At 47.2% G+C, this 13,443-nt stretch overlaps 1 protein-coding gene across 1 annotated transcript; it reads right to left on the bottom strand.

Moving 5' to 3' along the window:
• Positions 1-1,629: 1,629 nt before the first annotated feature.
• LOC117401095 (transmembrane prolyl 4-hydroxylase-like) lies at positions 1,630-12,663 on the bottom strand. Its single transcript, XM_034001563.3, has 9 exons — positions 11,292-12,663; positions 10,294-10,375; positions 8,702-8,892; positions 6,267-6,363; positions 5,170-5,332; positions 4,865-5,050; positions 4,446-4,536; positions 3,571-3,694; positions 1,630-3,271 (listed from the first exon to the last, which is right to left on the bottom strand). The coding sequence occupies exons 1-9, from the start codon at positions 11,631-11,633 to the stop codon at positions 2,991-2,993; spliced, it is 1,557 nt and encodes a 518-aa protein (XP_033857454.3). The 5' UTR covers positions 11,634-12,663; the 3' UTR covers positions 1,630-2,990.
• Between the last annotated feature and the right edge of the window lie 780 nt (positions 12,664-13,443).

The following is a 13,443-nucleotide window of genomic DNA, read 5'->3' on the forward strand; positions in this document are numbered from 1 at the left end:
ACAATCAGGTTTGTTGTGTCTGTACTCACTTGTTTGTTGCCTCATTCTACTGAGTGGTTAATCTATGCAGCTGATGACTGGAATGAACTCAGCATGTTTATATTTGTAATATTTTTATAATATTCTTTATTTAGCAGACGCCTTTATCCAAGGCGACTTACAGAGACTAGGGTGTGTGAACTATGCATCAGCTGCAGAGTCACTTACAATTACATCTCACCCGAAAGACGGAGCACAAGGAGGTTAAATGACTTGCTCAGGGTCACACAATGAGTCAGTGGCTGAGGTGGGATTTGAACCGGGGACCTCCTGCTTACAAACCCTGTTCGTTAACCACTGGACCACACAGCCTCCTATTTTGCAAGTGTTGTGTGTGGAATTGGTGACCACACCTTAATTGTGACCAGTTGTAATATGGGAACAGCATGCTGCAGCTCCCATGCTCAGTGTTAGTAACTCCTGATCTGACAGCATGCTGCAGCTCCCATGCTCAGTGTTAGTGAAGTACTGATCTGACAGCATGCTGCAGCTCCCATGCTTAGTTAGTGAAGTCCTGATATGACAGCATGCTGCAGCTCCCATGCTGTGTTAGTGAAGTCCTGATCTGACAGCATGCTGCAGCTCCCATGCTCAGTGTTAGTGAAGTCCTGATCTGACAGCATGCTGCAGCTCCCATGCTCAGTGTTAGTGAAGTCCTGATCTGACAGCATGCTGCAGCTCCCATGCTCAGTGTTAGTGAAGTACTGATCTGACAGCATGCTGCAGCTCCCATGCTCAGTGTTAGTGGAGTCCTGATCTGACAGCATGCTGCAGCTCCCATGCTCAGTGTTAGTGAAGTCCTGATCTGACAGCATGCTGCAGCTCCCATGCTCAGTGTTAGTGAAGTCCTGATCTGACAGCATGCTGCAGCTCCCATGCTTAGTTAGTGAAGTCCTGATATGACAGCATGCTGCAGCTCCCATGCTGTGTTAGTGAAGTCCTGATCTGACAGCATGCTGCAGCTCCCATGCTCAGTGTTAGTGAAGTCCTGATCTGACAGCATGCTGCAGCTCCCATGCTCAGTGTTAGTGGAGTCCTGATCTGACAGCATGCTGCAGCTCCCATGCTCAGTGTTAGTGGAGTCCTGATCTGACAGCATGCTGCAGCTCCCATGCTCAGTGTTAGTGAAGTCCTGATCTGACAGCATGCTGCAGCTCCCATGCTCAGTGTTAGTGAAGTCCTGATCTGACAGCATGCTGCAGCTCCCATGCTCAGCATGCGCAGCTCAACTGAAGCCGTCTCTCTCTCTCTCTCTCTCTCTATATATATGAACGTCTCTATTCAGCCCTGGTGCTGGCAGTGGTCTTGTTCGGGTTTCTAACTGGCATCACAATGCTGCCAGGCTGGTAATAAACCCCAGCAAGGCTTCTGCCAGGCTAGTAATAAACCCCAACAAGGCTAAATAGAACACATGGATCTCATATGTGTTCTCTTTACTACACGCTGCTAGTACTGAATGGCCAGGCTTTACAAAGCTGCTGGAAGGCAGGACCCCTTTCCTTCCTCTTTAGACCCAGGTATGCAGAGATGCTGTAGCATTCAGGAATGATCCAGCGGTAACCCCTCCTCCTCAACACACTGCAACATCTGTTTCTTTGAATTCTCTTTATTTTATCATTGGAATAAAGCAAAGTGTTTCAGTGCACATGAAAATCAAATCAATACGTAACACCAACCACAACAATCAAACACAGCAAACAAATCAATAAATACAGAAATAAATAAGCAAACAGATAAATGAACAAACAAGTAAACCCATGCTGCTGAGTCCCAGTGTTAGCCATGCCTGCCAGTTTAAACACACCCTGCCTGAGTATTTCATGGGAGGTGATCAGGAGCCACACAGCCAACCAACCACACAGCCAGCCAGTCGGCCAGCCGGTCAACCACACAGCCAGCCACATAACCAGCCAGCCACACAGCAAGCCTCCCCTCTAAGCTGTTGTGTTCTAACTGAACAAAATCAGCTCCATCCTTACTGATGCAGCTCTGCTGGGTACAGGGTGGAATATTACTGATGCAGCTCTGTTGGGTACAGGGTGGAATATTACTGATGCAGCTCTGCTGGGTACAGGGTGGAATATATTCCTTGAGGACACTAGGTGTGTAACACAGTAGGTGCCACAGAATGTTGTACTTTTAAAAAGCTATATAAACAGATGATCCCAGATCAGTCTGGTCACTGCGCTGCACAGCAGTGGTGCGCAACATGACATCACTACCCTTTATAGGTTACAAGAGAGTCACATCTCTGTCCCGAGCGCAGGCCTCCACTCTGGGTTTAAACACTCATAACGAGTCACGCCTGCATTTAAATTACTACAGAAGCAACATGAGGACAGTTATTACAGTGCTTTCAATTCCTTTTCTAGTGAGAACTCCTTGTGTTTCCTGGCTTTGAGGACAGTTACTACAGTGCTTTCAATCTTTTTTTCTAGTGAGAACTCCTTGCCAGTGTTTCCTGGCTTTAACAATGTTTTATTTTTTTTAGCTCACAGTAAACATTAAGGGTCTCAAGCACTGACCCTCCGAAATCCTTATTAACCTGCCAGGCCTGTTTGAACCCGAGTCACAATGATGTGCATCGACACCAGCAAGAGCAGGCGCTGGCGCAGAGAAACTCTCAGATTAAGAAGTTGAAAACTTTGAAATAGCTGTCGTCATGAGTCTGGAATCTTAGTGCAATTACAACATCTGTCCACCAACCAGGTGAAAATGAAAGCTAAACAGGAACGCTAGGAGACTTCCTTCAGCCATAGCTGTTCATAGAAGACTGCAGTGATGTGAAAGCTGAGAAACTCTTTAGGTTCTACTGCAAACTAAACAAGAAGTTATGGCTATTTACAGTTGCATCCCAGAGAAGGCTCTTCTGAAGACATGCTGGCATGCTGCTTCACACAGCCATGAGATCTGCTGGTTCCCATCTTCACTTCTCAATAGACGAGTGATTGCTACAGGTCCTGGTGCAGGTCCTGGTCTGTGTGGAGGTCCTGGTGCAGGTCCTGGTCTGTGTGGAAGTTCTGATTCTGGTCTGCGTGGATCCCCCGGTACAGCTCCTCCAGCCTCTCTGTGGCAGTCTCCTCCCCACCCAGGCGGGACACGAGCTGCTGGTAGCGAGTCTGCCGTCGGGAGTCTGGGTCCACGTTAATCCAGTTATTAGCAACCCACTTAGTGCCCTGAGTGACCACGCAGCCTCCGTGCAGAGAGTACTCATCGAGGTCCCCCACCCAGCCTGCAGGCACAAACACAGGACCGGTTAGTGACCACACACACAGAGGACAGCTAGAGTGCATGCATGCATCCATCCATCCATCCATCCATCCATCCACACACACACACACACACACACACATACACACAGGACAGGTAGAGTGCATGTTTGCATCCATCCATCCATCCACAGAGGACAGGTAGAGTGCATGCATGCATCCATCCACCCATCCACACACACACACACACACAGAGGACAGGTAGAGTGCATGCATGCATCCATCCATCCATCCACACACACAGTGTTCCTGGTCACTGTACCTTTCCCGTCAGACAGGTAGTTGTACCACAGAAGGGCTGTGCCCTGGCTGGGTTTCACGCGCAGGTTGCCCTTGTCACAATGCTTCCGGGTGTCCAGCAGATCCACATCGTTCTGAATCAGAGACTGGAACACAAAGCAGCACATGCTTCATCAGCACTGCCTCCATTATCACAGCATGCAGTACACAAGGGCAGGCTAGCTGTAGAATACATCAAACACACACACAGCTTCGCACTGTCCTCATACAAACACAGCACACACACTAACCCTGCTGCAGTAAACACTGCATGCATACATCAAACAGACACAGAGCTTCGCACTGTCCTCATACAAACACAGCACACACACTAACCCTGCTGCAGTAAACACTGCATGCATACATCAAACAGACACAGAGCTTCGCACTGTCCTCATACAAACACAGCACACACACTAACCCTGCTGCAGTAAACACTGCATGCATACATCAAACAGACACAGAGCTTCGCACTGTCCTCATACAAACACAGCACACACACTAACCCTGCTGCAGTAAACACTGCATGCATACATCAAACAGACACAGAGCTTCGCACTGTCCTCATACAAACACAGCACACACACTAACCCTGCTGCAGTAAACACTGCATGCATACATCAAACAGACACAGAGCTTCGCACTGTCCTCACAAACACCGTAAACACTGCAGGGTGCAGTCTGGTCCTGGGAGCATGCACACGATCAGTCATGACAGTCAATCCAGGCAATGCTGTTTAATCTATATACATTATGAAGTGGACAAAACCTAGGAATTATATAGACCAAAATTATCGGTCATAATAATTGCTGGAACCACACACACACACACACACACACACACACACGCCCCCTCACCAGCTCCTCGTATGTTCTGTTATCGGCAACTGGGAAGGTCGTCTCCCCCCCTCCAGGGACAGAGTTCAGGTAGAACAGGACTGTGATATACCTGAGAACAGCAGAGAATCAGCGTGTCACCCCAACTGTACTCTCCTTAGGACTAGCAGGGAATAAAAACACAGTGCCCTCTATAGGAATTGCAGGGAATCAAAACACAGTGCCCTCTCTAGGACTAGCAGGCAATGACAGATACAGCACAGTGCCCTCTCTAGGACTAGCAGGGAATGACAGATACAGCACAGTGCCCTCTCTAGGACTAGCAGGGAATGACAGATACAGCACAGTGCCCTCTCTAGGACTAGCAGGGAATTACAGATACAGCACAGTGCCCTCTCTCGGGCTCCCAGGCAATGCCGATAATGCAGTGAGTGCCTCACCGGCAGGAAGTTTCGAAAGGGGTGCTAGCGTTGGCTACCAGCTTGGTGTGGTAGCAGACAGTCTCGGGGTACACAGGCCCGCTGTCGTGGTGAGCGTGGTAGTGCCCCCCCCGCTGGTAATGCACCACCTGCAGCGGTTCGCTGTTCTCCACGATGTCAGGGGGCAGGCGTGTCAGACGAGTCACTCTGCCAACAAGAGTGAGACAGTGAAGTAAAAATCTGCAAACCTTACACAAAAGTGACTTGCAATACCCTACAGCCGTGCTGACCCCTCACCTCCCTCCCCTGCCCCAGCACCCCCTCACCTCTGCTGCAGCTGCCTCAGCACTTGGTGTGCCCCCTCCCCCTGGTACAGCCAGGTGTGCTTGCTGTTGCGCACCAGCTGGCTCTTCTCCACTCCGCGCTGCTGCAGGAACTGCTGGAAGGCGTTGGTATTGAGCTTCTTAAACTCCTGTACACTCAGCATCCCTGGGGGCATTTCAAACACACAGAGCACTCATCACAACACAGAGCACTCACCACTCACAACAGAGAGCACTCACCACTCACTCACAACAGAGCACTCACCACTCACTCACAACACAGAGCACTCACCACTCACTCACAACAGAGCACTCACTACTCAACAGAGCACTCACCACTCACTCACAACACAGAGCACTCATCAGTCACAACAACCAGCACTCCCCACTCACAACACAGAGCACTCACTCACAACACAGAGCACTCACAACACAGAAGCATTCATCATTCACAACAAAGTACTCACCACTCGCAACACATAGCACTCACCACTCAACACAGAGCACTCACCATTCACAACACACAGCACTCACCATTCACAACACACAGCACTCACTCACAACACAGAGCACTCACAACACAGAAGCATTCATCATTCACAACAAAGTACTCACCACTCGCAACACATAGCACTCACCACTCAACACAGAGCACTCACCACTCACAACACAGAGCACTCATAACACAGAGCACTCATCACTCACAACACAGAGCACTCACAACACAGAGCACTCATCACTCACAAGACCACCGTCTACTTCATCTAGTTACGGGCACGAGCCAAGACCACCGTCTACTTCATCTAGTGACGGGCACGAGCCAAGACCACCGTCTACTTCATCTAGTGACGGACACGAGCCAAGACCACCGTCTACTTCATCTAGTGACGGACACGAGCCAAGACCACCGTCTACTTCATCTAGCTTCTTTCTGTTTTTTTTTTTTTTTTTTTTTTTTTTTACTGTTTTCTAGATTTGGACATATTAATATGATTTGTTTTAAAATTATTTTTCACAACTATGTAAAAAATGTGTACAGAACCCCATTGAGTCGGTTGCACTTTGGAAGCTCCTTTAACAGAGGCTGCCGCTTCCCTCACCGTTCCCATCAGGATCAGCCTTCAGCCCTGCATAGATCTCCCTCACGTTCTCCGGAGTGAGCCAGATCCCGTCCCGGACACGCGAACGGGTCAGAACCTGCATCAGGTAAGAACAAGACAGCAAACTGTGTGTTTATATATATTCAGTGTGTAGCACAATGCTCTGCTCTGGTATACAGTCTGTGTGTAGCACAATGCTCTGCTCTGGTATATATATTCTGTGTGTAGCACAATGCTCTGCTCTGGTATATATATTCAGTGTGTAGCACAATGCTCTGCTCTGGTATATATACAGACGTGCTCAAATTTGTTGGTACCCCGCCACAAAAATCGAAGAATGCACAATTCTCTGAAATAACTTGAAACTGACAAAAGTAATTGGCATCCGCCATTGTTTATTCCATATTTAATAGAAATCAGACTTTGCTTTTGATTTTTTATTCAACATAATATTGTAAATAAGAAAACAAATGAAAATGGCATGGACAAAAATGATGGGACCGTTAACCTAATATTTTGTTGCACAACCTTTAGAGGCAATCACTGCAATCAAATGTTTTCTGTAGCTCTCAATGAGACTTCTGCACCTGTTAACAGGTAGTTTGGCCCACTCTTCCTGAGCAAACTGCTCCAGCTGTCTCAGGTTTGATGGGTGCCTTCTCCAGACTGCAAGTTTCAGCTCTTTCCATAAATGTTCGATAGGATTCAGATCAGGACTCATAGAAGGCCACTTCAGAATAATCCAATGTTTTGTTCTTATCCATTCTTGGGTGCTTTTAGCTGTGTGTTTTAGGTCATTATCCTGTTGGAGGACCCATGACCTGCGACTGAGACAGAGCTTTCTGACACTGGGCAGTACGTTTCGCTCCAGAATGCCTTGATAGTCTTGAGATTTCATTGTGCCCTGAACAGATTCAAGGCACCCTGTGCCAGGCGCAGCAAAGCAGCCCCAAAACATAACCGAGCCTCCTCCATGTTTCACTGTAGGTATGGTGTTCTTTTCTTTGAAAGCTTCATTTTTTCATCTGTGAACATAGAGCTGATGTGACTTGCCAAAAAGCTCCAGTTTTGACTCATCTGTCCAAAGGACATTCTCCCAGAAGGATTGTGGCTTGTCAATATAAATTTTAGCAAATTCCAGGCTGGCTTTTTTATGTTTTTCTTTCAAAAGTGGAGTCCTCCAGGGTCTTCATCCATGGAGCCCACTTTTGCTCAAAAAGCGACAGATGGTGCGATCAGAAACTGACGTACCTTCACCTTGGAGTTCAGCTTGTATCTCTTTGGCAGTTATCCTTGGTTCTTTTTCTACCATTCGCACTATCCTTCTGTTCACTCTGGGGTCGATTTTCCTCTTGTGGCCGCGCCCAGGGAGGTTGGCTACAGTTCCATGGACCTTAAACTTCTTAATAATATTTGCAACTGTTGTCACAGGAACATCAAGCTGCTTGGAGATGGTCTTGTAGCCTTTACCTTTACCATGCTTGTCTATTATTTTCTTTCTGATCTCCTCAGACAACTCTCTCCTTTGCTTTCTCTGGTTTATGTTCAGTGTGGTGCACACAATGGTACCAAACAGCACAGTGACTACTTTTCTCCATTTAAATAGGCTGAATGACTGATTACAAGATTGGAGACATGTGTGATACTAATTAAAGAAACCAATTAGTTTGAAATATCTCTATAATCCAATTATTTATTATCTTTTCTAAGGGGTACCAACAAATGTGTCCAGGCCATTTTAGAATATCTTTGTAGAATAAGCAATAATTCATCTCTTTTCACAGCTTCTTTGCTTTATTCTATGACATACCAAAGGCATGCAAGTATACATGATAAAATAGCTTTTAATTTCATCACTTTTCAGGAGGAATGAAGCATTATTTCAATGAGCTGTAAGGGTACCAACAAATTTGAGCACGTCTGTATATATTTTCAGTGTGTAGCACAATGCTCTGCTCTGGTATATATATATATTCTGTGTGTAGCACAATGCTCTGCTCTGGTATATATATATTCTGTGTGTAGCACAATGCTCTGCAATGGTATATAGATATTCTGTGTGTAGCACAATGCTCTGCTCTGGTATATATATTCTGTGTGTAGCACAATGCTCTGTTCCCTGGTATATATATATTCTGTGTGTAGCACAATGCTCTGTTCCCTGGGATATATATTCTGTGTATAGCACAATGCTCTGCTCTGGTATATATATTCAGTGTGTAGCACAATGCTCTGCTCTGGTATATATATTCAGTGTGTAGCACAATGCTCTGCTCCCTGGTATATATATTCTGTGTGTAGCACAATGCTCTGCTCTGGTATATATATATATATATATATATATATATATATATATATATATTCAGTGTGTAGCACAATGCTCTGTTCCCTAGTATATATATTCTGTGTATAGCACAATGCTCTGCTCCCTGTACCTCCTGCAGCTGCAGCTGCCCGTCCTGGTTGTGGTCCAGCAGATTGAAGATCTCCTCTTGGCTGATCTCCAGCTGCTCTGCCAGCTCGTCCCCTCCCTCTGGGATCATCACCTGGCTCTCCTGCAGCCCCTTCAGCTTGGCCAGGTGAATGAGGAGACGACACTCTTCATCAGACAGGAAGCCAGAGATCTCTGGGGGAGAGGTTCAGGGTTACACTGGTAACTGCAGTGTGACTGGGGAGCAGTCTGAAGCGAGGCAGAACCCTCTCTGTTTAAAACACTATCACTGTACTGATGTGATTTTTAAGTGAATGAAGATGTAATTCAATTACACCCTCACATGCACACGCTGCGCTTGTGAGTGTTTGTGAGCGCCTGCGCTGTGCTCGTGAGGGTCTGCGCTGTGCTCGCGACGGTCTGCGCTGTGTTTGTGAGGGTCTGCGCTGTGTGTGAGGGTCTGCGCTGTGTTTGTGAGGGTCTGCGCTGTGTGTGAGGGTCTGCGCTGTGCTCGCGACGGTCTGCGCTGTGTTTGTGAGGGTCTGCGCTGTGCTCGCGACGGTCTGCGCTGTGCTTGTGAGGGTCTGCGCTGTGTTTGTGAGGGTCTGCGCTGTGTTTGTGAGGGTCTGCGCTGTGTTTGTGAGGGTCTGCGCTGTGTTTGTGAGGGTTTGCGCTGTGTTTGTGAGGGTCTGCGCTGTGCTCACGACAGTCTGCGCTGTATTTGTGAGGGTCTGCGCTGTGTTTGTGAGGGTCTGCGCTGTGTTTGTGAGGGTCTGCGCTGTGCTCGCGACGGTCTGCACTGTGTTTGTGAGGGTCTGCGCTGTGCTCGCGACGGTCTGCGCTGTGCTCGTGACGGTCTGCGCTGTGCTCGCGACGGTCTGCGCTGTGCTCGCGACGGTCTGCGCTGTGCTCGCGACGGTCTGCGCTGTGTTTGTGAGGGTCTGCGCTGTGCTCGCGACGGTCTGCACTGTGTTTGTGAGGGTCTGCGCTGTGCTCACGACAGTCTGCGCTGTGTTTGTGAGGGTCTGCGCTGTGTGTGAGGGTCTGCGCTGTGTGTGAGGGTCTGCGCTGTGTTTGTGAGGGTCTGCGCTGTGTTTGTGAGGGTCTGCGCTGTGTGTGAGGGTCTGCGCTGTGTTTGTGAGGGTCTGCGCTGTGTGTGAGGGTCTGCGCTGTGCTCGCGACGGTCTGCGCTGTGTTTGTGAGGGTCTGCACTGTGCTCGCGACGGTCTGCGCTGTGTTTGTGAGGGTCTGCGCTGTGTGTGAGGGTCTGCGCTGTGTTTGTGAGGGTCTGCGCTGTGTGTGACGGTCTGCGCTGTGTTTGTGAGGGTCTGCGCTGTGTGTGAGGGTCTGCGCTGTGCTCGTGAGGGTCTGCGCTGTGCTCGTGAGGGTCTGCGCTGTGTTTGTGAGGGTCTGCGCTGTGTTTGTGAGGGTCTGCGCTGTGCTCGCGACGGTCTGCGCTGTGCTCGCGACGGTCTGCGCTGTGTTTGTGAGGGTCTGCGCTGTGTGTGAGGGTCTGCGCTGTGTTTGTGAGGGTCTGCGCTGTGTGTGACGGTCTGCGCTGTGCTCGCGACGGTCTGCGCTGTGCTGCTCACTCACCGAAGAGCAGGGGTTTCATGCTGAGCGTCTTCAGCTCGTGGACTTTATTTGGCACCAGCGCCACCTTCTGTACATGTCCCACCTGTGCACACACAAGAACAGCACACAGTGAAATCACAGCTGAGAGGAACCACCCTCGGGCCCTCCCAGGGTAACAAGGGAGAAAGAGACACCCTAACCATTGGCTACAGGGGCCGTCCTGTTTCAACACTCTGTGTTATGAGAGTGCTTTATCCACCAGGACAGTGTTAGGAACACAGAACCGTGTTCAAAGTTATACTAAGCAAAGAAACTTTGTCACAGTTTGTAATTATGACATTGTTAGTGTATAAGTGTAGTATTTTTAGCAGGTAATAGGAAACGCTCAACTGAAATCGCAAGCCTTCTGTAAGTGTTAGGGCTGAAATGTGTAATACTAGAATTATTAACTGTTGCTTAATAAAATGGAATTTGCTTTTGTGTTGAATTGTTCCGACTGTGGATTCATTAATCAATATATCTGCACCTTCTCTAAAACCACTCATCCACTTTTACTTATAAGATTCAGACTTAAGCAATCAAATTATCCGAGCGTGACGTCGCAGGAAGGTTTTACGTGCTGCTTACTATGTAGCAGCTTCTCAAAGGTACCAGATAACCAAGCCTGTTTAATGGTCACGCTGAATAAGGCGCTCAAAATCCAGCTCTGCCATTTGGTTGTGTTACTTTTTAAACGCTATAAGGAAAGCAGCGACTAAACTGAAATGAATGCCTAGAGCGAAGTGGCTAACATTACTAACATAGGACACCCCACAATAAAAGCTACGGCGACTGTCAATCTACCCTGCAACGCACATCTGCAGCATACAGCGCGTCACGTTTATCTGAAACAAAGTGATTACAATTACGCAAGATTAACAAAGCTAAGTAGAATGTTCGTCTAGCTTCTCTTTGCACCTGTATCACTGTCTGTAAACAGCCACTTCTCATCAGATCCTCTCGGTTCGGGAGACACATACCTTGATGCCTTCCAGGCGAGGGAGATACATGGCGTCTGGCCCGGGATCCGGGTTCACGGGCAGCGGGTGGGCCCCGCTGTTACTGAAGGACGGGTTAGCAGAGTCCTGGCCATCCACAGCAGAGCTGTCCCCGGGGCCGTTGTTGTAATGCACGTAGAGCAGCAACGCGATGACATTGATTATGTACACATGCACAAACACCATGACCAAGACAAAGTAGGAGCGAGAGCACACGTTGCTTTTCTGAAGCGAGACTCGGTCCCGGGGCATGGAGAGCTCGGTGGAGCCCAGCGGCTCTCTCGGGCTCTGCGGACTCAAAACCCCGGGGCGGTGGTCGATCATCACGGCAGCGCGGTCGTGGATGTTGTTTATAACAGTAACTAGACGACCATGTACCTGTGACTCGTCATAATCAAAAGCGTGTACACAGAGTCCTGTCACCAGGTAGTTACTCGCATCACACCGTTATTAAACAATAATAACACACAATATAACAGCGCCGTTACTTAGCAACTGGGTGCGTATTGTCCTGCCAGATTTTACAAATACAACAACCGAACACATTTAACCGAAGGATACTAATAAAAACGAACAAGCAATTGGGCTAGGTCCATAACCGTGTGTCTCAGGGTTTCTCAGTGTCTACCCCACTTGCAAGCTCTCTCTCTCGGCCGAGGGCTCGGGATACTGCGCAACATTCTCCGGAGCGGCGACGATCGGAAGGTTTTTGTGTTGCAGTATTTACTGCATTACTATTTTACCCTCATTAAAAGTATATTCATATGCGGTGTCAAATACTCTTGTATCCTCGTTGTGCCAGCGAGCATTCTTATGAATGAATTGTTTATTCTGTGATTAAACGCGTGCCGTACAGCCCAGACCAGATCAAGTGTGGTCACCAGTTCACTCGCAAATCCAAGATGGCCGATGCAGCATAACGTCACCATTTGGTGAAGCCGGCGTCGGCCATCTTAGTGAAGTCCACGTCAGTTATAATATTATGAGAAAATGAGTGGTGATACAGCTTTTACCGGACTAACTACCTCATTTATGATATATTATCAAATACAATATGTGGGATAAAAAACAAACACACTGGGGACTTCCTTATCCAAACAATACAAACTATACTGCAGCGATGCTGGAGAATCGACTAGCAATACAATATCCATGTTACCTGCAATTCAGAATCCTCCGACATACAGCACCAGCACAGAACATATTTCAAACAGATTCATTACATACAGCACCAGCACAGAACATCTTTCAAACAGATTCATTACATACAGCACCAGCACAGAACATCTTTCAAACAGATTCATTACATACAGCACCAGCACAGAACATCTTTCAAACAGATTCATTACATACAGCACCAGCACAGAACATCTTTCAAACAGATTCATTACATACATACAGCACCAGCACAGAACATCTTTCAAACAGATTCATTACATACAGCACCAGCACAGAACATCTTTCAAACAGATTCATTACATACAGCACCAGCACAGAACATACAGTTTGTTTTTACAAAACACACAATAGTAATCGATGTCAATTTGAAAGTTAACTATGACGCGTTTTGCATGAACAATTTTCTAAGATATTTTTTCAATCTTATTGGAGACACGAATTTTAAAACGCCTTGCCCTCGTAACTCACTGCTACACTGATATATACAATGCAAGTGGAACGACAACCTGAAATACTGAAAATCTATTAAAGATGTATAAAAAAAAATGAGTAATAAGAGGTTATATTATAAGAAACCCCTTACCCATTAATAAGAATCACCACAATTGATATACGATTATTTGACGTATTCCTTAACAATGCGCCACCGTGTAGCGAGAAAGGGGAACTGTAACGTCAAATCTTAAATAATCTGATTGGATAAAACAAGTTAAAGAAAGTAGCTCACTCTGATTGGTGCACACAGTTAGCGAATCAAAACTTAGAAACACAATACCTAATTTGCATAGACCCGCTAGGTGCCTAGCGTGCGCACCTGTTTAAAAACATATGTCTAATAAAAGTTATAGCACATGTGTCCATACAAGTATTTTAAAAATACTACAATATTGTCATGTTTCTGGCGAATAATTGTTTTACTATTGGTCATATTTTAAAACAGGCCATTACGAAATAA

The sequence above is a fragment of the Acipenser ruthenus genome, chromosome 10 (genome assembly GCF_902713425.1).
Source record: "Acipenser ruthenus chromosome 10, fAciRut3.2 maternal haplotype, whole genome shotgun sequence".
Taxonomy (NCBI): domain Eukaryota; kingdom Metazoa; phylum Chordata; class Actinopteri; order Acipenseriformes; family Acipenseridae; genus Acipenser; species Acipenser ruthenus.

Bases quoted from the DNA above. Each gene is read 5' to 3' on its own strand.
- LOC117401095 (XM_034001563.3), bottom strand. From the start codon at position 11,633: ATGATCGACCACCGCCCCGGGGTTTTGAGTCCGCAGAGCCCGAGAGAG. The intron at 10,376-11,291 runs GTATGTGTCTCC...GTGTGTGCACAG, and splicing joins CTCGCCTGGAAGGCATCAAG to GTGGGACATGTACAGAAGGT. The intron at 3,695-4,445 runs GTGAGGGGGCGT...TTTGTGTTCCAG, and splicing joins ACAGAACATACGAGGAGCTG to TCTCTGATTCAGAACGATGT.